This window comes from Zootoca vivipara, chromosome 6 (assembly GCF_965207765.1).
Source record: "Zootoca vivipara chromosome 6, rZooViv2.hap1.1, whole genome shotgun sequence".
In the NCBI taxonomy this organism is placed as follows: Eukaryota; Metazoa; Chordata; class Lepidosauria; order Squamata; family Lacertidae; genus Zootoca; species Zootoca vivipara.
Window position 1 is genome coordinate 30,700,534 of NC_142589.1, and position 24,188 is coordinate 30,724,721.

Genomic DNA, 24,188 nt, shown 5'->3' on the forward strand with positions numbered 1-24,188 from the left:
TGGCTGACTGACTCCCACATGATCGGACCTCAGCCGTGCCGGTAATTCAGGACTGATATGGGGGTAATTAGCCCTGGCAGACTTGCCAGGGTGGGGGAGGGCTGTCTCGTAGACCCGTAGACCGTCCAATATTGCCAGCTTGCATCAAGGTGCAAGCGGCAGGACGCTGGGTCCCTGAGCACGACACAGCTGGCACTCTCCGAAGTCATTCTCATAGCTGGAAATATTTGTTTGATAAAATTATTAAATTTGGACAATAAAGAGACATAGTCTGGACCGAAGAAGACTGAGAAAAAACCTGCAGAACTGCACAGTCCCTGGTATTTAAGCTCGGACTTCAAACAGATACTCATCATGGTGTTTGGATTACAGAGGTGATTGGTACGTTATTTTTTCTTCTTCTCAATACCTACAATTGCTTTTCTATCCCAAGCCTCTTTAAGAAACCTTTTTTTTAAAAGTACAGATGGACTTCTATTTATAATTAAGTATTCAATTGCGCAGCTTTACTTAGATCTGAAAGACTTGATAAAGATAAAAGAAGAAACAAGATGGCACTTGTTAATATGATGCAGCACGGAAAAATGAGAATTCCTCCCATTTTTTAGGTAAGTGGGAAATACTTGCTAGCTGACTTTATAATGATTTAAGACAATGATTTGGGATAACAGACAGTGCATCTGTTTGCAGAATTTCTTCATTATGAGCGAGAGAGAAGGCTAAATGGATGTCTAGCAACCCCCCTTCTATATAGTACACAAATAAAGCTGTACTTGATGGATGATAGGATATATGATTTCTGACATGATTGAGAATCACATAGCCATGGACGGATAACTTTAAAGCGTTAAGATCGGAATGTGGAAAATATGAGAACAAGAAGATGAAGGCAGGAATGAAGATATTGGAGATATACTTCAGAGGTCCATACTATGGGAAGCCTGGGAAAATTAATAATTAAAAATTGGATTGTAATTTGGTTCTTTTTTATTTTATTTTATTGTTTTTAATTGGATTATGATTATGATTTGATGGATATGTTAATTGGCTGTTTTTATTGAAAAATCAATAAAAATGATTTTAAAAGAAAAAGAAAAAAAGAATAGTCAATAATTGCTGAGTTAGAGAGAACATTTCTGTCGCTTCCCACTCCCAATTCTGTGAATTGGTAAGGAAACATCCAGCAAAGATCAGGTAGACAGGACACATTACTGCCCTTTTCGAAAATATTTTCTCTCAAGTAATGAAAAGTACACTTAAAGCTCATGACACAACAAGAAAAACAGATATTTTAATTATAGTACAAAATTTGTATCCTTGTGGTAATGAAGCTTTCATAGATCAAGTTTGTGGTCTATTTAAACATACATTTTCCTTTTGACAGAATCTAGTTCCAGATTATCTCCAAGGATCAAAATAAGGCAAGTTTGATTGGGGGGGGGGGTTTAGTTCTTCGAGTAAACAAAATACTGTATATTCTGGCATATAAGACGACTTTTTAACCCCAGAAAATCATCTCAAAACTCGGGGGTCATCTTATACGCCGGATATAAGACCGGACAGGAGAATCTGTGGTCGTCGCGTATGGTCAGGAGAGCTCAAAAACGGCCGTGGCCGCATCCCCGCCGTATACGGTGACCGTATGAACGCCCAGGGAACGAGTGGAGCCTCTTCGCTGGTGTCCCCACTCTCCTCTCTCTGGCTCCTTTTCCTTCTTGCTGCCTCTGCCTGCCTTGATCTCTCTCTCTCTCCCCCCACGTTGCTGCTTCGATCGCTGACTCTCCCTGCCTGATCTCTCCGTGTCTCTCTCTCTCTCCCCGCGTTGCTGCTTCGATTGCTGACTCTCCCTGCCTGATTTCTCCGTGTCTCTCTATCCCCGCGTTGCTGCTTCGATCGCTGACTCTCCCTGCCTGATCTCTCCATGTCTCTCTCCCCCCGCATTGCTGCTTTGATCGCTGACTCTCCCTGCCTGATCTCTCCGTCTCTCTCTCTCTCCCCGCGCGTTGCTGCTTTGACAGCCACGGTCGAGGAGCGCCTGCACGAGCGAGCGCTCCTGTGTAGGTGGGCGGAAGGAGCAATTCAGCCCTCTGGAATCCTACCAGGGAAAAGGAACTGTGGGGTCACTGGGGTGAGTGGAAATGCCCCCAAAACAATGGGGGTGAGAAGCTTTTTTACTCCCTCTTCCACAAAGTGAATGAAGAGCACTGTTTACCAAATGCTTCAGTCAGGGCAGGGCAGTAGCCTCTAGTATGGGCATTAAACATATACCGGTACTGTAGTTTATATACAGTTGACTCTAAGTAGTGCTTCCATAACTCTTGCATTCACTTTACAAAAACAAAAGTATCTTATTATAAGCATGCACCTGAAACCCTAACTGGGTGGGGAAACATACTCTCTACCTACCCCTTTTTACTGCAAATTGCCCCCTCCTGACATGGCTTAGTCAATACATGCTCAAACTAAGAAAACTCTGAATATAAGAAATTGAATATGTAAATGTATCAAAGCCGCATGAGAGAACCTTGTGTAAAAGAACTTGAGCATTGTGGCCTAAGCCAAGATAAGTGGTTTCATACGATTTTGAATGCTTTAAACATAACTGAAAGCAGAAGGAGAAACTACTGAAGAAGCCCGTCATATGGGCGAAAGAGGCGAAAAACGCCGGCAGCCTGTCTACCATTGACACCTCGTTCGACCTGCTGCCACCTAGCTGACCGTTATATAACCTCAAAGACCATAAAGACTGGTTTGCCTTTCAGTATTTATTTGTATATGCTATCTGTTTGACGTTTGGTTTTGGTTTCTGTGTCAGCACTTGTACATGGTTCTCTTATTGTTTTCTTTTTGTACTAATAATACTTGATTGGAACTTGATTGAATCTTGCGTGCTGCTTGTATTGTATTGGACTTTTGTAGAAATTGGCAGCATTAGCCATTATTTCAGTGTTTGTTGTTCCAGAGAAAGCCTCAAAAAGAGTCAGTTTATTCATTCAGTCATATAAGCTGTAAAACTCTACCTGGACAGTATCATTTCAGGCTGCAGTTGGATAAATTGAATGTTTGAATGCTATCCCACAAGAAAATCTCCCTGAACATAAAAAAGGACATTGAGGAGGAAGGCTGGGCTGAACTGTTTTCCTTGATGCACTCGCTTTGTATGATGAGAGGTTTGTTTTTTTAAAAAAAGATGAGGTGGTATTTAAACATGTAATATAGTCCAAGACAAGCTTTGCAATTTAATTCTATGGCATATAAACTGACCAAAAGTGTGGAAGGAACTGGAGTAGAAGAGACTACTCTGGGTTGAGTTGTTTTTAATCTTCAATCCCCAATACACAACTCCATGAATTAGGCTTTAATTTTTCTCCCACTGTAGCTTCAGATCTGAACCCCTTCTGCCCGTGTGTGTTTTTATGGTTTTATATTCATTGCATTTTAGACTTTCCCTAGTGATTTTTTTGGGGGGGGGGGTGAGGAGAAGCCATAGCGAAAGGGCAACTCTCCCAGGAAAGGATGTGGAGAAAAGGCCATTAAGTTTCAATGAAACCCAGTTCTCCCCACAGGAGAATATGGAGTTGCCTTAAAGACCAAGCAAGGCCATTGTTCCATCTCACTTAGTGCTGTCTGCACTGACTGGCAGCAGCGCTCCAGGGATTACCATATTGAAATCAAATCTGATGTTTTTTTAATTTTTATTTGGTGTGCGTTGGAAGAGGGGTAGTCTTATATGGCGAGTATATCCCAAACTCTATATTTTAACTGGAAAAGTTGGGGGTTGTCTTATATGCGGAATATACGGTTCTAAGCATACTGTAGGTCTACATATACTATTTTAGTGTAGGAAATGTTTTTAGTTAGGATACTGCCGTCCAAAGAACTTAACTTAGTTCTCCAATAGTGATTTAATCAAAACTGCTACAATAAGCCTCAACTTAAAAAGCAAAGTAACTGAATAGGACAATTAAAAGAACACTCAAGCTTGTAAGTTCAGTGCAAAAATGAATGAATGAATGAATGAATAAATAAATAAATAAATAAATACTTACTCTACCACTGATGGTGTCTATGTCTATTTCTGCTTTTTTGGCCCACTTCTGCCAGAAGTTGGGATCATCTAATGAAATATCTGTCCTATTTCCAGATGCAACAAAGCTAGCCTGTAATGGCACAAGATAAAATGTCACCAGCATATTTGTTCAATTTCAAGTATCACAGATTAGGTATCACATACTCTCAAGGAAGGAAAAACACCAGCTACGTTCAAGTGAAGCCTACCAATTAGGTATTTTAACCTAACAGTTAAGTCAGTCACAATCTGTTAACTTCTAAGAGGACTGTTCTGAATGCTTATACTTTTCTCTGTGTTCTGTGAAAAGGACACCAGAAGAGCTTGTAACTACCTTAGCAAATGTGGAGCCCCTCCCTTCAGATTCAATTGTAATTGTTTTCGTGCGACGCTGCAAGATTTGATCAATATCTTCTTCACAGAATTTAGAACCCTCATCCTCTTCATCCATAATGGCACCATATGCACCTCTTCGAAGCAAATCCTCAATTTCTTTTTTAGAAAGTTGTTGGATCTATGTAAAAGAGAAACTGGTAAGTCTTATGATATTAATGCAGCTGGATACATAAAAATGCTCAAATATTATAATTGTTATATTTTGAAATAGTTCCACTGGATATCTAAAAAAATAGTTTTACAGTAAATCTTGCCTGTTACTGACAGAAATTGGTTGTCCTTTCCAAAGTATGTAACTACAGCCAATACATAATTACCTTATGTGTATTATTTTTGTTATCTTTTTAAAAGTCTCTTACAGCATCAAAATCTTATTATTGTATACACTGTAAACTATTTCAAGGATTCCCAACCTATACTTTGCCTACTTGTTCCTTAAGGTCGTCCATCCAACAACAGAGTCTAAAGTGTCAAACAATAGAATTCTCTCTCCAACATGGCCAATCTTTGGTTATATATTGGTTACAAAAGCAACAGGACTTTATGTGGGGGTAATAGAAAAGAAGAGAGCTAGGAAATGGTGCAAAGCTTTAAGATCTCATTCAGACTAAGTTTTGAACTGTTCCCCTGTTCTCTTGAGTAAATGATACAGTTACAAAAATAAAAACCCATTTCAAATTCCTTTTGGGGGGGGGGAGAGGAAAGAGGGGGAAATGGGTACATACACCACCAACACTATTTTCTCTTCCACTCATGCTCTGTAAGACAGCCTTATCCAGGCCAAGCTTCAGACTTGCTCTGTCAAACATCTCTCTTTCGTAAGAGTTCCGAGTTATTAGTCTGTAGACCTTCACTGCTTTGTTCTGACCAATCCTATGACAACGAGCTTGGGCCTGAGAAAAAGGTACGCATTGTCAAGTAGAAATGTAATATAACGATATATTATTACTTAAATATAAAATTACTTGAATTGACATTGTTAAAACAAAATACAATTAAATTGAAGCTGTAAATGAAAACAATAAAAAATAAAATTAAGGTCAATACAAACAGACTTTAGCTTTGTGTATTATAGAATTTTTTCTCTACCTTGTGTGGCAGGGATTCACAAGTTTGCTCCCCATCGCAAGTGCTCAGATAGTGTCTGACTAGTTTGGCATGGCTCAAGTTGCCACTGAAACCTGGAGCTACAGAGGAGGTGGGATGATCCCTCTGACCCACATTCTAAAATTCAGAGAAAGCTTAGGACTTGTTTCAGTTTGGACTTTTCAGGAGTTTGGAGCACCTAACAACCAGAGAAAAGCCCTCACCATACCATCCATACCTTGCAGCTTGGAACTGGAAGCTTCTTTTGTCTCTGCTGTTGCTAGGTATTTGAAGAATCCAGCAAGTGCAGAGACAAGACTGAAAGCTTCTGACTCCTTATGACTAGCTAAGACCTAGAGGGGGAAACGGCTTGTTTTCACATCCTCTTACCTCCAATTTGTGTTTTAGAGGCACAATGCCAAGTTCAGGACAAGACTCCCTTCCTTGAAGAAGGTATATGGTATTGGCAGCCAACAAGGGCTGCCTAGATCCTGCTGATAGATGGTTTGCTTAAATATATTTGAGAGTACATACAATGGTCTGAACGCACTGCAGATTTAAGAATGTCTCTCCTCATATGACCTAGCTAGTTAGCAAGCACCTGCAAGCAATCCTGCTTGTTCACACTTGCTCTCTTTGTGGATCAGATGAAGTAGGTTCATTTGTAGGTGTTTCTTAGGTATTTAGCCCTATGGCAGAAGGCTAAGCTGCCCAAATATATTTACCTGCAAATCATTCTGAGGATTCCAGTCAGAATCAAAAATTATGCAAGTATCCGCTGCAGTTAAATTAATGCCTAATCCACCAGCTCTGGTACAGAGAAGGAAAACAAACCGATCAGAGTCTGGCTTGCTAAATCGATCAATGGCAGCCTGACGTAAGTTCCCTCTTACTCTTCCATCGATTCGCTCATACAGGTACCTTTGAAGTGAAGGAGGAAAAAGCCATTAAAGAAAGGCTGTAATTGCAAATCAGAATACAAGTATAACCATATGCACTTCTGAATACTACTGTCCTACTGTCCTAATCAAATGAGCCTACACTGCAAGCAGAAGCTGTAATTTTTTTGGTCAGGTTTTTTATTACACACCATCTTGAAAGTGTGTTAAAATGCATCCGATCCATATTCAGGTGAACCAGTAAAACATAATAATGTTATTTTCACTCATCAGATGCTTTGAATAATAGAATTCTTAACAAGTATGTGAACTTCCATCCCCATAAGCATTCAACAATAATTTTCTTGGGGCATTTAATATATATTCACATATACCGTATTTTTCCTTGTATAAGACTAGGGTTTTTGTTTTTTTTACCAAAAAAATAGGTTTAAAATTGGGTCTCGTCTTATACACGGGTAGTGCTGAGGTGTTTTCTTAATTTGGAGTCCCCCCAAATAGTCTTATATATGGGAGCACCTTATACACTGAAAAATATGGTATTTTCATTATAGAAACTTGAAAAACTTTATTCAGATATCATAAGATAAGAACACTACTTCAAGGCATTGGAGCCTCCTTGAAGGAACTTGATTGTTCCTTTGCCAATTGATAAAAAAGCCATAGTCTTGGAGGGAGGTTAGCTTGGAACAAATCTTTGTTTGTTCTGTCTCCAGATGAGGACCCAAAGAGGTCATCCAAATAAGGTGCCTTGAAAGCAGTGTTTGTTGAAAATTCAATGGCATGAGGTAACCCTAAAGTTCAGTCATGGCTGCATTTGGCAGTGTTCCCAATTTTAATTGCCTTGGTGGAGGATTCCATCCTGAACCTATGTTATATTGTTGTTGTTGTTTAGTCGTGTCCGACTCTTCGTGACCCCATGGACCAGAGCACACCAGGCACTCCTGTCTTCCACTGCCTCCTGCAGCTTGGTCAAACTCATGTTCATAGCTTCAAGAACACTGTCCAACCATCTCGTCCTCTGTCGTCCCCTTCTCCTTATCCTCTTGTTATATGCTTGTTTTCATATTTCAAATCCAGAATTTAATTTCCATCCTTTACTGAAGACAATGAAGAACACAGAGCAGACAGCGGATAATTTCTTTTCTGGGGAACTGAATCTCTGTTCCCTATTTCTAATAAGTAGTGAATAGTCTGCCAAATAATAGTTTTTCAGTAGACTTCAAGACTCAGAATTGGGGGACGGAAACAGAAATTCTATGACTAGGTTGTTCTTAAGGGTATTATGTTCCTAGGCATCCTTGGCCAAGACTGTCCAAGTAAGAAAAAAGAACCAGAGGAGGCCTTGAGTCAGAACTGTTCTCTGGTCCCTTTGCCTATGGGGGCTAGGTGGAGGAAATCTGGGACATGCCATTAAATTGTAGAGTCTGAACCACACTGACTTGGAGTTCTAAAATTCTCTATGATGAAAGGAACCTCTGCTGGAGCAAAAAGAGAGGTTATTTTTAGCCTCTTTCTTATGAGAAGCTGACATAACATTGTGTTTATATTTGTCTTCTATATAAAATAAAAATCAGGTAATTATATGTATTATCTAATACATAAACCTATGGCTCTGTTGTGCTGGTGCCTTGGGGTATAGCAGGGACAGCACTCCAATTGGAATAGCCTCTACCAAAGGTGTCATGGATTTTGAAGAAGCACGAACTCAGGACCAAAAGGAGAAGCGAGCTAAGAGGAAGGCAAATCCTCACCGTGATCAACTCCTGCCCAGAAACCTATGTCCCCACTGTGAAAGGACATGTGGATCCAGAATTGGCCTCCACAGTCACTTATAGATACACCATTAATACCATATTCATGCCACCATAGGCATATGGTCCCCAACAGATTAGTCCCACGTGGTCATCAACAGGAAAAAAGTTTCCCTCTCCTGCTGTGCAAGATCAGGCCAGAAACTGTAGTGCAAGGAAGTGCATGACTGGTAATTTAAAGGCAAATTATCATTTGATATCTCAGTATGATGACTCAAAGATGAATGAACCAAGTCCATTCAAAACTGTTTAATATACCATTAGTATGGCTATTTGCACTATGAATAGTATCATACCTTTTATGTATCAGATAATCTTCAAGGATATCAAGACAGCGAACCATCTGAGAGAAAATAAGCACCTTATGGCCCCCTGCTTTCATTTTTGGAAGAAGTTTGTCAATGAGGACCAGTTTTCCAGCAGACTGGATCATTGCTTGCAGGTGGAAATCAGGAGCAGTTGGATTATAGGTCTCCCTAAACTCTCCTAAGATTTTTTCCTCAGCACCTGTCACATAAAGTAGGTATGATTTGCTTCTTCTAAAAGATATTGACATTTTCATATAGCTTTGATACAAAGTGTACATCATAATACTGTGAGTGCATACTCCACACATTTCATAACAGTATTTATGATCACATTGTCTTTCATTTTTCAGTCCCCATCCCTTGACACTGCTCACAGTAACACTTGATTCTCATAGTAGCTATTTACATTTCACCTTCAAAACTATAGCATATGCAACTAAATTCAAAAGCACTTATACACAATTTTTAAAAATACAAAGTTCCCCTGTTCCTCCAGTAAAATATGATACAACAGATTAATAATTGAATTGTTACTGTTGTTCTAATTATAATTTGTATACCGCCCTATACCTACAGGTCTCAAGGCAGTTCACTATGGCCACCCTTATAGCACTCATCCTAATTCAGGGTTACCATATGTCCGGAATTTCCTGGACACAACTGGAATATTGCATTCGAAAGCAGTGTCCAGGCAGAAATCACTAAAATGCCTGGGAAAATCCAGACGTATGGCAACCCATGTCAGCAGTGTCATTTCCCTTAAAAATAGCTCTAATTTTATGGAAAATTTGCCAACAAAGTTCAACCACTTTGTCAAAAAAAAGCTCAGCAGAGAAGTCCGGATTTTCACTGTTTGAAATATGGCAACATATCCAAATTATAACTCCAAGGGAAACATTACTTTACATCACAAGAAAAATGCCTAAAGTAAGTAAAATTTAACGTTTTTACATTTACCTTTGATAAGATATGGATGATTGCAGCATTTCCTGAGTTCCATCATAGTGTTAACCAAGTTGGGTACATTGGCTTGGCCTGCACCTTTTGACAAAAATGCGAAGTTTTTCTCTAAAATGGCTCGATAATATTTCTTTTGGATATTCGTTAATTCCACTTCAATAATAGTTTCCTGCTTTGGTGCCAGCTTCTTCTCTACATCTTCCTTCAGTCTTCTTAGCATCATTGGTTTCAGGATAGCTTGCAACTTTTGCACCTATATGAAATAAAAATTAGCGGAAACCCTATATAAATTGCTACATTCCATAAGCTTATAAAGTGAGCGAAAATCATTACAGCAGTTCCAGAGCTAGCAGTTTTTTCTGCATTATTCTGGGGCACATTGGTTGGGAGAATGAAGGGGCTGTGGATCCCATGGATCGAAAGTCTCCCACAATCTGCCCCCAACGTGCCCCTTTCAAACGCTTTCCACAGGTATATGGGGGACTTCCTCTCTGCCAAGGGAGCAGCACTTACACTGTTGCCAGTGCCTTCTCACCTGACATTGGCCAGCTTTAGGATTGTTCCGTATGTATAAATGTGAACCAGCTTAGTCCTAAACAAGACACATGGATTGAGTTGTTGAAGTGGTGGTGTGATTCATAGCTAAGAAAGCAGCTTAATTTCATTTTAACATTATCATTGCATTTTGCCAGATTCCTAACTAGCTCTCTTTATAATAATCCAAGGAGCTGTATTTGAAGCACAGAACATGGTTTCCACTAAAGGAGTCTTCAGTCCTACAGTTCTTATCAACAGTTCCACAAGGTGATTGGCAAGCAGAAAAATTCTAAAACTCTTTTCTAACTTTGATCATGTTTTACATCAAAAGAATTACAGTAAAAAAAATTCTTCTAGCCTTGCTCAAATTATTTTGGGCAACTAAGTAGCACTTCAGAGCCTAACTAATATATAGCCAATCACATCACACACCCATTTAAGTTACAGAGACTCGATTATAGGTGCTTAGCTGCAGCACCTGCAAAAGTGGCTACATTCTAGCTTTCTCTCTTCTCAGCCTTCATTTAGCTCTGTATCCATCTCTTCCGCTGGTCAGTTCCACTCATGGAGAAGTGGGGGGAGGCAGTGGAGACACAGGAAAGACTTCCCTACCCTTGCCACCCAGTAGCCAGTAACTAGCACTGAGAAGGCAGGAAAGCCTCTTTCCCTCCTCCATTGATCCAATTCCTGCAGGGACTGCAGAAGGTGCTGCACACAAGTAGTGGTACCTTGCAGCCAGACTGGGGAGGTAATTTAGGCTATACAGTATATGATTTTTGCCTTATGCTCTGGGTTTGAATTCTAATAAAATGTGATTTCCTGTTTTTATCCTCCATTAATTAGCTAAGAATGCAGATTCTACACATGTAAGAATGCACACAATGTATAGATTCAAATTCATATTATTTCTGCATATTTTCTTGCACCCACCATGAATTGTAGCAATACTATGGCTGATCACAATATTTTTCAATTTACTTATCATTAGTTCAAATGGTGATAAAGATGGGAGAGGTGGATTTACTGTTACGGTTGAGCTGATAGTCATTACTGGACAAACAGCCCATTAAATTCTAATTTTTGAATGTATTCTGGTTCATACATCACAACAAACCACATCAATGTGCCTCCCCACTGTGTCACTGCCCAGCTGCTCCCCTAACATATAACCCCCCCCCCCCTGCCAATGTTCCATCCAAACCTAGACCATGGAACAAATGACATTCTGGAGTTGTGATCCAACAAATCATACTATGGCTTGTTTGAGTCATTAGAGGGAAGAGAAGCTGTGCATGCATGCACGCAAAAAGGGCAAGACACATTCATGATTAAACCAAGATTTAAGACAAAGTATTACTTACTGTGACATGTGAACAAGGCCTGTGTGTGATTGTAACATAATAAAAAGTTTTAAATACCTGCTCCTCTGTTTTAAGGTCTCCAAACTCTTGCATGAATGTTGATTCTGCTGGGAAGCGCAAAGGCTCAAGGAAGTGAAGAAGGCTGAAAAGTTCTTCTACTGTGTTTTGCAGTGGTGTGCCTGTCAATAGCACCTTGTGCTCCTATAGAAGATGCATATTTTGCATGAATGTCTAAAATATAGCTGGGTATGTTATGCATAATCTTGAATCTTTGAGAGGAAGTATACAGCCAATACACATACGTTAATTTATAAATAAAATAACCTATGATAAACAAGCATTGTAATAACTTTTCTGCCTTTAATACATTACATCATTTATAAAGATTGTAAGGATTGCTGGTGAAACTGGACTAGTCAGAGCTGTTTTCATGCATTGTGGATTTTAATGAATATCTTAATATTAGTAAGCTGTTACAATATTCTATTCCTTTTGACCCCAAAATAGAACTATTATTTAAAGCATGCAGTACAAAGGAAAAATAATAACACATACACACTAAGCTTTATTACAATATTTACATTATTTGAATTAGATCATTATGGAAAGGGATTCTTGTCTGTCACACACTGTAAATAATTTTGTTATTTCCTAAATGTCTTCCATTCTCCCTCGAATTGTTTGGTCTTTTATTTTCCTGCTTCACCCAGAAAATCTATGGGTGGGAGTCACCTAACAAATCTAGTCAATGGAAACCTTGAACAAGGACTTCTACTTGTGCAGCAAGGCTTTCCTCGGTTCTCCCCACCCCCCACAATTGGCAGCAGCGGTGGGGAGAATCTCCAGAACAGTGCACAGGAGGAGATGGAGAGTCATTTTGTGTGGCAAACTGAAATGCTTTGCAGGCAGAACGATGGGAAGAGTGTGGCACTAAATTCCACCCTATGTAATTTTATTCAAAACTTGTAAGCTACGTAATTTAATCAACCATTCTTTTAAACTGAAGTATTTCTCCCCACCCCTGGTACTTAGTGTAGAGAAGATGCACTGTCAATATTATACCAAAAATATGGGTTTTTTTTAGCATGTAGGTAAATGTATTTTAAGTCTGTGCACATTTTATAAATTGCTTTGAAATTTTCCTGCTATAAGGAATTTTCAAACTTTCAGTGATTTAATGCTTGCAACTGAATTTCACATTTTAAAAATAGCAGATGATCTAGTGAAAATATGGTATGTTATTGTAAGTGTGATTTATTTTATAATTTTTATTTATATTTTTCAGCAATACAAATTACATTTAAAAAAAGACATTTACATCGTAGTGCAACAAGGTAAGAATAAACAATAAAACAAATGACATGCTATATACAAGGTAGATAGCTTGAAGGGTTTATAGCGCTGGGGAAACTAGCTTGTATTTGCAAACACATGATTCCATGCCCAATCATGATTACAGTCATGCAGAAACAGTAGTAAAACAACATTAACTTTGTGAAAGTAGGAGCATACAACTCCCTGATTTAGAAGAATAAAATATTTATACATCTTTTGAAGGTCAAGAAGTTGGAGAAACTATTGAGAACTTGGCCTCCATAAGCCCTACAGATTTAAGGGAAAGGGGTGAACTGCAGACTGAACATGTGTAACACATTTACTCAAACCAATGATCAAATCTGTAATTTTGGAAAACAGTTTTCCTGTTTAACATTCAGATATAGATTGTGTGTGTGTGCGCGCGCGCGCAAATGAAAAGTAAACACTCACAAGATTCATGAGTTTGAGCCCCTCTAGAAGTTTGCAGTTTTTATTCTTCAATCTGTGTGCCTCATCAATAATAACACAGCGCCATTCAATGGCATTGAGTTCTGGACAGCCACCAAGAATCATTTCAAATGTGGTAATGATAGCCTGGAACTTGTATGTACCTCTAATGATGCGACCCTAGGAAGAGTGAATGAACAGAATACAATTATGATATTATCTAGAACCTTTCCATTGCTTCTGGAGGGGGAAATTGTGCTTGCATAACTGGGATGTTCTTTAAAATGTGGGGGAAAGCTGGGTGTCCAAGCCTAAAAAGAAAAGAAAAGCCAAAGCTGCACATTCTGAAACAATATATAATAAACTAGCGAAACAATAATTCAAAGGGTGAATATAAGGCCACAATTATCTCCACCCATGCACAACCATCATAATGGCAGTCTCAGGTTGCCAAATTACCATCCACATATTTTGCTATGACAGGATATACAGAAACAGAATAATTTTATGCCTACATATACCACTAACATTTTTAGTACATTAAGTTGATGGTCTAAACAGATTCTCAATTAAATAAAAACCACATAAATCAAAAAAATAAATGATAACACTATGTACAGAAATCAAACTGGTTTACTAGCTATAAGGCAAAATAGAATGTTACCTGTGAATCTCTGAAATACATCTCATACTGTTGTATCATTTGCCTGCTAACCATACTTCCATGATATACCACAACATTAAGATCTGTCCACGTGCGGAACTCTCTTTCCCAGTTGGCTATGGTGGAAAGTGGAGCTATGATCAAGAAAGGCCCTCTTATACCAGTCCGGAGGATTTCATAGAGGAATGTTATTGACTGGATGGTTTTACCAAGACCCATTTCATCTGCTAAAATGCAGTTTTGTCTGAAAACACAAGAACATTGTTAGCAGGGTTAGAAGAACACACATTCAGGATGGCTGTCAATGTTTAAGTATAAGAAAGATTTGAAGCGTCTCTTTGCATTGTTTCCCAGGGCAAAGAATGAGTAGTGATTTAGCACCTGATTCCTTGAATTTTGTATGCTGCCTATAGGTACTGTATTTCTGCATGGGAATAGATTAAATATTGTCTTACTCTTATCTCTCTTCCACATCTATTATTATTGTGTTATTACGCTTCCAGCAAGAAAGACTTGTATTCACTTAAAAACAATATGCTAGTAATACATTACCATTGCATTTCTTCTCTGTCATTTTTCTTTGCGTGCTGTTTTTTAGATTGTAAGCCTGTGCAGTGGGGACTGTGTTTTTAAACTGACGGTATGTAAGCCACTGTGGGAGCCTTTTTTGGCTGAAGAGTGGGGTACAAATGCTCCAAGTCACACATAAATAGAAGTTCATTAAATAAGTAACACATGCCAAAAGGAACGAAAACTAGACTGCTAATTGACACAAATTTCAAATACAAATGTTTCCTAGCTTCATTGTTTCTATTTAAATATGCCTCTTTTGAAGCAATACTAACATAAAAATTGATTCGATTAATTCAGAACACATACCTATTATACCAGTTGAAAAGTAGCCAGTTGAGCCCTTCTAACTGGTATTCCCTGAGTTGGTTGCCATTTTTATATTCCCTGGACAGCTCTATCTTCTTCCATGAATTAGAAGGAGGTCGATCCTTAGGAATAAAGCATAGCATAAATGACATTTTTGTCTCTCTATTCACCTGAAAAAAGAAACTGGAGTGAAACATTCTTTCAGGGGTTATGCACACAGTCCCGTATATTGCACAGACTGAAAGAGTTGAGGATGGATTGGCTCAAAACATGCAAATGGGAGTGGAAATTCTTCCTGACATAGGCGCCAACTCCTACGTAGGTGCCCAGCTCTTTTGGGCCGCAATAATTTTTTGGTGGGGGCCTCCCCCAATGTTCAGAACAATCAGGGGGTGAAGGAGGCTGAGTGTGGAGCAGAGCGCAGTGCAGTTCGGGGGCCAGCTCTTCCTCCTCATGCCGCAGAGGTGAAGGAGCCCCTGGCCAGTGGTGGTGGCAGCAGCAAGATGAGGAGGAGGCCGAGCATGAGAGAGGAGGATCCGCTGGCCATTGAAGCCACACTGCTGCGTTGGGCTCCATCCCTTGCTCCTCATCACCTTCTGTGCAAGTTGACACCTCTGCTTACCAACAACAAACCACACCTGAGATAAATGATTTATCCTTACCAACCGCCTTGAATCAGGTCTTAAAGCTTGCAGCTGTTCAAACTCTTCTATTTTTCCTTGGTCTACATCTTCTTTCAGCTCCCATGTGCTGTCCTCATATGGCAATGAGCACCATTTTACCAAGTAGTAAGTAACAGGCTGTAGTGGTGAAAATGATTAGTCGGACTTAACAAAATACTAGAGAAGAATATATGCTGCCTCAATTTAGTAAGATGTTTCAACACATTTCACATATTTGCTTTCCCCTTGTCCCCCCCCCCCCTGGTTAATTATTTTTATATGCCTTCCACACTGTAAGCTTGAATAAACATTAGACAACAGATGGGGAACATTTTTTTTGCCAGATTTTTATCTGTCCCCATCTCCATAGGCCAATCAATTGGTGTCAGAATGTCAGCCAGATAACCCATGTCTCAAAGTTCCCTGTGTGGGGGCTTTGATTCGGGGCACATGTGTGTGATTTGGGGAAATGGCCTTGTAGCCAAATAGGAGTTTGTATCAGGCCAAATTTGGCATGCAGGTCAGAGGTTCACCATGCCTATATTATAGAGGTTATTTAATTATTCCCTTTTATCTTTTTACTCTATCCTATTGTTATGGCTTAAGGATGCTTACGATTTGAACATGTTCACAGATACATACAGCACAGGTCATACATATATATGTGAGTGCACACACTACTCTAAAAATTATCATGATAGATGCTGTGAAATGTGTGCCCTAGATTATATACGATTCTTTTTGGTTATATCCATACCTCTCCAGTGTCCTTATCTTCACAAAAGGACACTTCTAACACACGATCTACTTCAATATAATCAGGATTAAAAGGTTCTTCCTCCATCTGAAATTGAGTATATTTTATAATGAATTAATTGATCTAGTTAACAGCATAGCATGGTTCAATTCCAGAACACTGTAAATTGCACTGAAGTATATAAATAGTGGCTTGAGGTTTGCTGTTAATATCCAACTATAAAGTACAGAAAAGTTATTGATCAGCATTATGTGCTAAAATTACCCAAGAAAATATTGCATTTTCATTATTTTTAATATAAAACCCATTTATACTGTTTAATGTCTATAATTAAAATTAGGAGAACACACACACACATGAATGTAACAAAATACTAAACAGCAAAATATGTGTAGGCTTCTGATAATCAAGTATTTAATTAGCTTTGTAGTTTTTTGTTTCCCTCCCGCATACTCACATCTGCAAAAAAATGGGCTCTTTGTGCTTGCCTCAGCTTGAAACGTTTGATTTTCTGCTGGATTCTTTTATCTTTTAAAAGCTGTTGTTCAGTAGCCCATTCACAATGGAGGTAGGAGCTAGAATGGCATAACAGTATGTTAGCACACTGCTGCAAGCAGTTTGTTATATTTCTTCCAACACATGCCCTTAGCAATATTAGATAAATCCTTCGAAGAGAAATGATGGTCATATTTTTAATACACTATGCTCCATGATTATTTCTCTGTGCCTGAACTTTAAAATAAAACCACAGTGTCAAAGTACCTGCGTACAATTGCATTCTCTTATTTTAGAACCATATTCAACAGTAAAAAAAATTTAAGCAAAAAGCAGAATACAGTCTTAATTTACAAGCAGGGGTGTAACTACCTAGTTCTAATTAATATTTACTCTTTGTAGAAGGGGGTCCCTGCTTTGCAAGGAACCCATGCTGCTATAATGGAAAATGAGGGGGGGGGGAATAAACACTATGTGCAGATCTCTTCCACCTAGCCCTTGAAACTGTCAGCCAGCCTGATGGTCTCAAACTTGTAATTTAACTTAAATAACATAACTGCAATACTTACTAGTTTTTGTATTTAACAAAAAATTCCTCGGCTTCCACTGTCGCTCCCCCAGGAATCTGAAAGAGTACACAGTGTTCTGTTTAAGATTCATTTATATAAAAGTATTTTAAAAACTATGAACCAAAACCCATATCCCCATATGTACTCACTTCTTTCTTTATGATTCTGGAAGATAAAATTTTATCTACAATTGCTGCATCTTCTTCACTTGGATTCTCCTAATCAGGTGCAAAGAAACAAAAACAAAACAGGCTATATTCCATTTAAAAGCAGTCCTGAGTGCAGATATTAGCAGAGAAGGATTATACATAAATGTGTAAAAAAATCAAATGAATAAAACTCAATATATTCAATCTCTCTCTACAGTTGTTATTATTATGGATCTATTAATTCTTACAATTTTAGAACAGAAACTACTTTGTTCTTAGGACTAATATTTCACAAAACAAACAAACACATTTAGATTTACTAATAGCACCGATATATATTATTAGTATTATTCAGTACATAGTGCACATAAGCTAATTGATGCAGATCCCATGTGCACTTTAGGGTAAATAGACCCTTTCATTCCACAAAGTGGGTAGCTTTGCCCATGCACTATTCTGGGCACACAAAAATAGTACCGATTCCATTGAAATTTCTTATGGGTGTAAGACCTATACGCATGCATAGGAGTTCCCACCCATACAAGGAATCTCTCCACAGAGGCAAACTTATCTGAGAGGGAGTATATGGTGCAATGCATAATGCACTATTCCCATGTAGCTACTGTTTCAGTAAGGAATACAAGCAACATAATTTGATGGACTGCTGCTTTATTAGTTCACATTTCTAGGAGCAATCCAAACCCCAAGTTTGGAATAGGTGGATCACTGTCTGACTCTGGGCTACTGGTTGCATTCCCTCACCCTGGCTCAGGCAAAGTCTCAAAGTCTCCCTCCATTCTGGTTCAGTCATGTGATTTGTCATGTGGCCTAGCAACCTGGTAAACGTTATACTGGCAAAATGGGTAGTATAAATCAAAGTATTTTAAAGACTTGTTTTCTCTGCTGGGCTCATGGTGGCAAAGGTGGCAGTGGTCCCACTCCTAAAATACACACTGTTTATATTGCTCTGCCTATTGTAAGACAACAGGGGTTGATTGGTCTTCCACATCATAGATTGGCTGTACTGTGCAGCACAGGATATATATTTTTTTTTGGGGGGAGGGGTATTTACACCTGCCCAATTATGTTGTGGGGTGGGCATATACAAAGATTCAAATCATTACTTCTTTCTTCCCTCACCTGGGGCATGTGCAGGGAAGAAAAGGTTTGGAAAACCTAAGCAAGGAGTGGGTTTTCAAATGCATATAAAGTAATCACACCCACTCTTGTAGACTGCAGGATCTATAATCAATCTAGACTGAAAGCAGCATGTTGAGAATTAGTATGAAATATTCTGGATTAAGAAAAAATTTTGTGCAATGAACATGTTTGAGTGTATGCAGCCTTTGAAAATAACTACAGAACTGCAAGAGGTAAACCCCATAAATAATGAGTTTCACTTACTACAAATAATTGTAAAGGCTGCTCAGCAGGTAAAGGGACAGAATTCTTTTTTATTTTGACAGAAACTTTGGTTTCTTCCTCAGATTGTTTTCCTTCACCTTCTTCTGCATACTTCTTCCTTTTAATTTGTCGATTTGATCTTCTCTTCTACAATGGAATTGCAAATATTGACCAAACAGTTTTGACCAAACTGTTAGGGGTTGGGGACTGAGTTAATGTTTTAAGCATATTTTCAAAATAAAAGTGCTAATTTTTGAATACCTGAGAAATCTCGTCTTTGAATGACTGCTGAGTTGTCTGCTTAGCATCAGACATTTCATCTGAAGACTCATTTTTTCTCTTTTGCTTTTTCCCCAAAGTAATAATAATCTTGCTGTTTTGAAACAAAATACAAAGTTAAGCCTGGTCATAAAATTTAAGATACTAAATGTTTTCTTTATTTAACATCAAAGATGCACTGTCAAGCTGCAACATATTTCCTCCTAATCCTGATGTGGTGCTAGCCGGAGGAGGAGATTTCAATTTTTCTCTCCAGAAAAAAAGAAGAATGGACAACTGTAGAGTAATATCTATACATATTGCCTGGAAGTGCTTATTATTAACACATAAAACAAAAAAGTTATTGATATAAAAGGTACACAATGCATCAGTCTAAAGTATTTTCATACATAATCCAGAGTAAGCACACTAAAAAATATATTCAAGTTGACAGTTTGAAATTTTGAAACATTGTAAGTACAGAAACCATTTCATTAGCAACAACTGATAATGACTACAGAATTGCAGGGGAAATTATAGCCCTAATGCAACAGTGCTAATTATTTCTGAGTTTACATTCAAAGGGTTACAGAAAAAGGAACAATATTAATATCATTCCATCTGGTTTTAATCAGAGGGCTGCAAATACATATAATTTTCCATATTTAAAATCTGACAAGTGCTGCTTTTCAATGCATTCTCAAAATAATCACAATGTGATTACAATCAAACCCAAATTCAGATAAAGAGATGTCCTTAGATGCACGCTTTACATAATGTAGATTTGATAATTACATACTATGTAGCAATGACATAATTGTTTTACTATAGAAATTTACGCTGCTTCACAGAACTTTTCCCATCCCTTTTATAAAAAAGCATTGGCCTTTATTAATTTGCTGCAGTTACTATTCATCAAAAACAGTAAACATGACTGGCCACTGGAAGATAATTCAAAGCAGTGAAAATGGGGCAACTCAATCATTTTCAACTGTATCATATTTAAAAGAAAGAATTGAATAAATGAAGCTGGTTTAAACAAATGGTTCACCAATCCCTATATATGCAAATAGTGGTACCTGCCCAAGTTACATTCTACTTTGGGGACAATTTAGATCAGATGGCACCCATTATAATTACTCAGCAATTTACTGAGCTTATGAAATTTAAAAGTTAATAACATAAAATCTTATTTGTAGATGGCGCATGTACAAAACATCTAATTTGCTAGAAGCAATTACAGAAATAAGGAAGAATATCTGGATCCCTTTAAACATTCAGGTTCTTAGCAAAAGCACCCTGATCTTATTTCAGCAGAGCAACGCCACTAGTTTTCATTAGCTTTTTACATTACAAGTCACATATGGCTGAGATGATTGATCACTTATAAACGTCAAATCATTTTTAAGAATGAATAGCAATCCAGGAAGCCCATTACATTTCTTTTTATGACAGAAGCCTAGTTTTTGTTACCAATGAGTCTGAAGACTTACTATTGTATTAATGTTATTCAGTTAAGGAAACCCACAGTAAAGTTTTTTGTGATAACAGTCCCTTTAACCCAAATAGCAGCCCCAAGGTTACTGAAAAGAATCTGATTGACTAATTTAGTGCTTTTCTTCAAATTAAACAAAAAAAAATTAATTTTTGTTCTGAAGGAATCATAGCAGATGTATGACAACTCTAGGCAAAAGCCATGGAAAACCTAATTAGATCTCTGATTAATGTGATCATAAAAGCCTTGAAGAAAATTGTTTGCTAATGTCACCAACTTACTACTGTAAAATTATGCAACTCCATAAAACCAAAATTTAAATGTGCAACATGGCACATTAAGACCACCTTGCTTCTCTACCTCTGCTTGAATTCATATCCACAGTATATAAACTCAGATTGCAGGATATTTTATTATTATTTTTAAAATGACAATTAGCAGTACAATGACTACATACAGAACATACTTTTATGTTTGTTCCTAGCCTTTGATGAATTCACTCAAGAACTATAATCTAGCTCCTATCCTGAGCCAGACAAGGTCCCTCAGGAGAAAAATATTTTGGACACCACTGCTACTGAACATCAAATCAAAACATTATACACATAAAAAAACAAGTCAAAAGCCTGGCATTTGAGAACACACACACACACACACACACCCTTTCCAAGGCATGCATATAAATAATAAACCGTAAAAATCCGTACTCACACTAAGTTGCATTAATAATCATACCACAAAATCCATTAAGTAACAAAGCAAACAGGTAAGCAGCAAACAACCCCAACTTGAAAATATGCACCAAACAGCAGATAGCCCCATCATCCTCTGTACTCCCCAACCCCCATTTAAAAAGAATTTTTTCCTTTTCTCATTACACAGCTGCTGCAGACAGACCTTGCACATGATTCATCTTTCCAACTTTATGACTCATAATTCTGAAATGTACCTGAAGACCATAAAATCCAAACCAATCTCTAAATGTCCAAAGGTATGCTTCATTAAGGACAACAGAGCACAGGGCACTGCATATGATAAGCCATTAGTACTAACATTTCCCTTCACAGTTACTATTGATTTTAACTACACCATTACACATCTTTTTCAGGGTTAATCATGAATATGTTAAGGCTGTACATCAGAAGCAGTAAATATTAGGTAGGCTGTGTAGGGGTAACAACTAAAAGTGGAAGCTGTCAAGTTGGTGTTGACCCCTGACAGGGTCTCTTCAAGGGTGATTCTCTGTTCGTGGAATGCCCTCATTGTTTACCTCATTATTAACTTTCTGGTGGATGTGGTATTTAAAAATATTCCTATTTCCCAGGCAATTGATGGCTGAAAGATACTATTGAATTTTGTATTGCATTACCACATTGGTGACTGCTGCCCCAAGCTCATTTGGGGAGGAAAGGTGCAAAAGAAAGTCAATAAATAAATAAATAAGAATACATAAAGAATCTTGTTTTTTTGTGGTGCCTTAGACATGTGGAATGCATCCTTTCTCCCACAGCAACACAAATTATAACTATAGACATGAGTATTATGAAGTGGGGATCTGCACACTATCAATATTTTCTTTTGGAAACTTGGTAAATCAGTTTTGTTCTCTACAAGGTCTTTGACAACAAAGGTTTCAATGAGTTCTGGGGACAAGGAAATCTGTTCCTCCTCAATGGCCTACATCACTGAAGTAAGGGTAAAAAAATGTAAAGGACCCCTGGATGGTTAAGTCCAGTCAAAGGCGACTATGGGGTTGCAGCGCTCATTTCGCTTTGAGGCCGAGGGAGCCAGCATTTGTCCACAGCCAGCTTTCCGGGTCATGTGGCCAGCATGACTAAACTGCTTCTAGCACAATGGAACACCGTGACAGAAACCAGAGCGCACAGAAACACCATTTACCTTCCCACCACAGCAGTTACTTCACTGATGTACAGTGGTGCCTCGCTTAACGAATGCCCTGCTTAACGAAATTTTCGCTTAATGAAAGGTTTATTCTAGTGGAGGTTGCCTCGCTAGACGAATTCATTTTACGAAAAATTTGTCTAGCAAATCGCGGTTTCCCATAGGAATGCATTGAAATTCAATGAATGCGTTCCTATGGGCAAAAAAATTTCAATGCATTCCTATGGGATTCGCTAGACGAATTTTTCGTTATAAGAAAAGACCCGTGGAACGAATTAAATTCGTCTAGCGAGGCACCACTGTAACCTCTTATCAGAACCCCTATCTTGCTCTATCTCATTATATTAGTTAACCAAGGTTTACCCTTGTCCATATATAAACTTCCTCTTGTTACAAGCTCTGTACAACTCTGTGTTGCTTCCAATAACACTATTCTTCACACCTGTCTGTTTGCTTGTGCCTTACCTTGCCTATGGCTCTATCCAGGATTCCCTTTGGCTTCCTCACCCTTCTAATTCCTGTATCTGTCCCAGCATGTCATTTGGGTTATATGCCCTGTAAATTAGCTCAGTTGTTAGTACTATGAGGCTGCTCACTAATGTTTGCTATCTCAACTTCACAATGAAGCACCTGCCCCAACACTGCACAGTTTGCCTAAGACTATATTGAGTAAGGAGTGCCGTGTGTGTGTGTAATGATAAGAATGACTTTCTTGAAGCAGACATAGTCATACTCCACACTTCAATCTCCCATTCTAGTATTATCTTTAATTTCTCTCTGTTCATACAACTACTCATGGCGGCTTATGGAGCAAAAGGCAGGGCAAGTCAGCAAACAGCTGGTGAAGGTGAAGGCCACAACAGAGAACAGTCGGAATAGAGACAAAAACACGAGAGAGTTTAAGGGGGCTGGGAGAGAGGGAGAGAGTTTGAAGTAGGGGAAGAGTCCAGGAGTGGCAAGAAACAGTGAGGATGAAGTAGGGTGAAGAGAGAGCATGTCTAGGGATTGGAGGGGGGGGGAATGGAAAACAAAGGTGTAGGGGGAGAACTTTCTATTCTACAGAAAGTGCAGTCCTCCTATCTTGTAGTAGTTCTCTGCCTCTGCTTTCAACCAACACAACACAATCTGCCTGTTCCTTCTGCTACTTCAATCCAGTCTCCAAAACGATGTGTTAGCTAAGCTTCTCTCTCAGAACAGTACTGCAGCAACAACATTATTGTTGAAAGCATCCTGACTGAATTCTGATTGGTCTAGGGACACCACTATGGTGAGGGAAATGGTATTAAGTTCTTGCAGTGAATTGGGTGCAGGCATCAGTCTGGAACAAATCACTTCATACAAATTGCAGTAAATAATTTCCCCTTATTGATTAGGTGTTTCCAGTTTCAATGGAACAAGATTCTCCTATGGGGAATTTTGAAATAAGTTACCATTTCCCCCTTTTTTCTGGAGAGGTGTGTGGGCAGGCCTGCCTGTGTCATAGTAAAGCAGAAACTTTTGCTTCTATTTTCAATTAACCACAGGTTGGTGTTTTGTCTAAATCCTAAAATGTGATAAGTTCATCTGCTTTGGCCTTTCCTAGACTAAAACAACCTGACCATGCTGATCCATGCTCTGTTAAATTCCAAGTTTGATTACTGTAATGCATTATATGTAGGGCTGTCCTTGAACACAGTTCAGACGCTTCAACTATAAAAAAATTTGGCTACTAGGGTTCTGGTTGATTTATGCAGAGGCAAGTTAAATCAATTCTAAAAGAA

General features: G+C 38.4%; 1 protein-coding gene across 12 annotated transcripts in view; it reads right to left on the reverse strand.

Annotated features, from left to right (window-relative positions):
• The window catches only part of CHD9 (chromodomain helicase DNA binding protein 9), an 86,473-nt gene that overhangs the window by 20,399 nt on the left and 41,886 nt on the right, over positions 1–24,188 (reverse strand). For all 12 annotated transcript variants that reach the window (XM_035121166.3, XM_088671871.1, XM_088671869.1 and 9 more), the window contains 17 exons: positions 19,035–19,146; positions 18,774–18,920; positions 17,370–17,438; positions 17,221–17,276; positions 16,614–16,731; positions 16,157–16,243; positions 15,400–15,537; positions 14,738–14,859; positions 13,859–14,102; positions 13,198–13,374; positions 11,488–11,631; positions 9,530–9,785; positions 8,561–8,771; positions 6,277–6,472; positions 5,191–5,358; positions 4,404–4,583; positions 4,050–4,160 (listed from right to left, as the gene is read on the reverse strand). In XM_035121166.3, the coding sequence (XP_034977057.1) occupies positions 4,050–4,160; positions 4,404–4,583; positions 5,191–5,358; positions 6,277–6,472; positions 8,561–8,771; positions 9,530–9,785; positions 11,488–11,631; positions 13,198–13,374; positions 13,859–14,102; positions 14,738–14,859; positions 15,400–15,537; positions 16,157–16,243; positions 16,614–16,731; positions 17,221–17,276; positions 17,370–17,438; positions 18,774–18,920; positions 19,035–19,146 (2,536 nt within the window). The remainder of the gene's footprint in view (positions 1–4,049; positions 4,161–4,403; positions 4,584–5,190; positions 5,359–6,276; positions 6,473–8,560; positions 8,772–9,529; positions 9,786–11,487; positions 11,632–13,197; positions 13,375–13,858; positions 14,103–14,737; positions 14,860–15,399; positions 15,538–16,156; positions 16,244–16,613; positions 16,732–17,220; positions 17,277–17,369; positions 17,439–18,773; positions 18,921–19,034; positions 19,147–24,188) is intronic.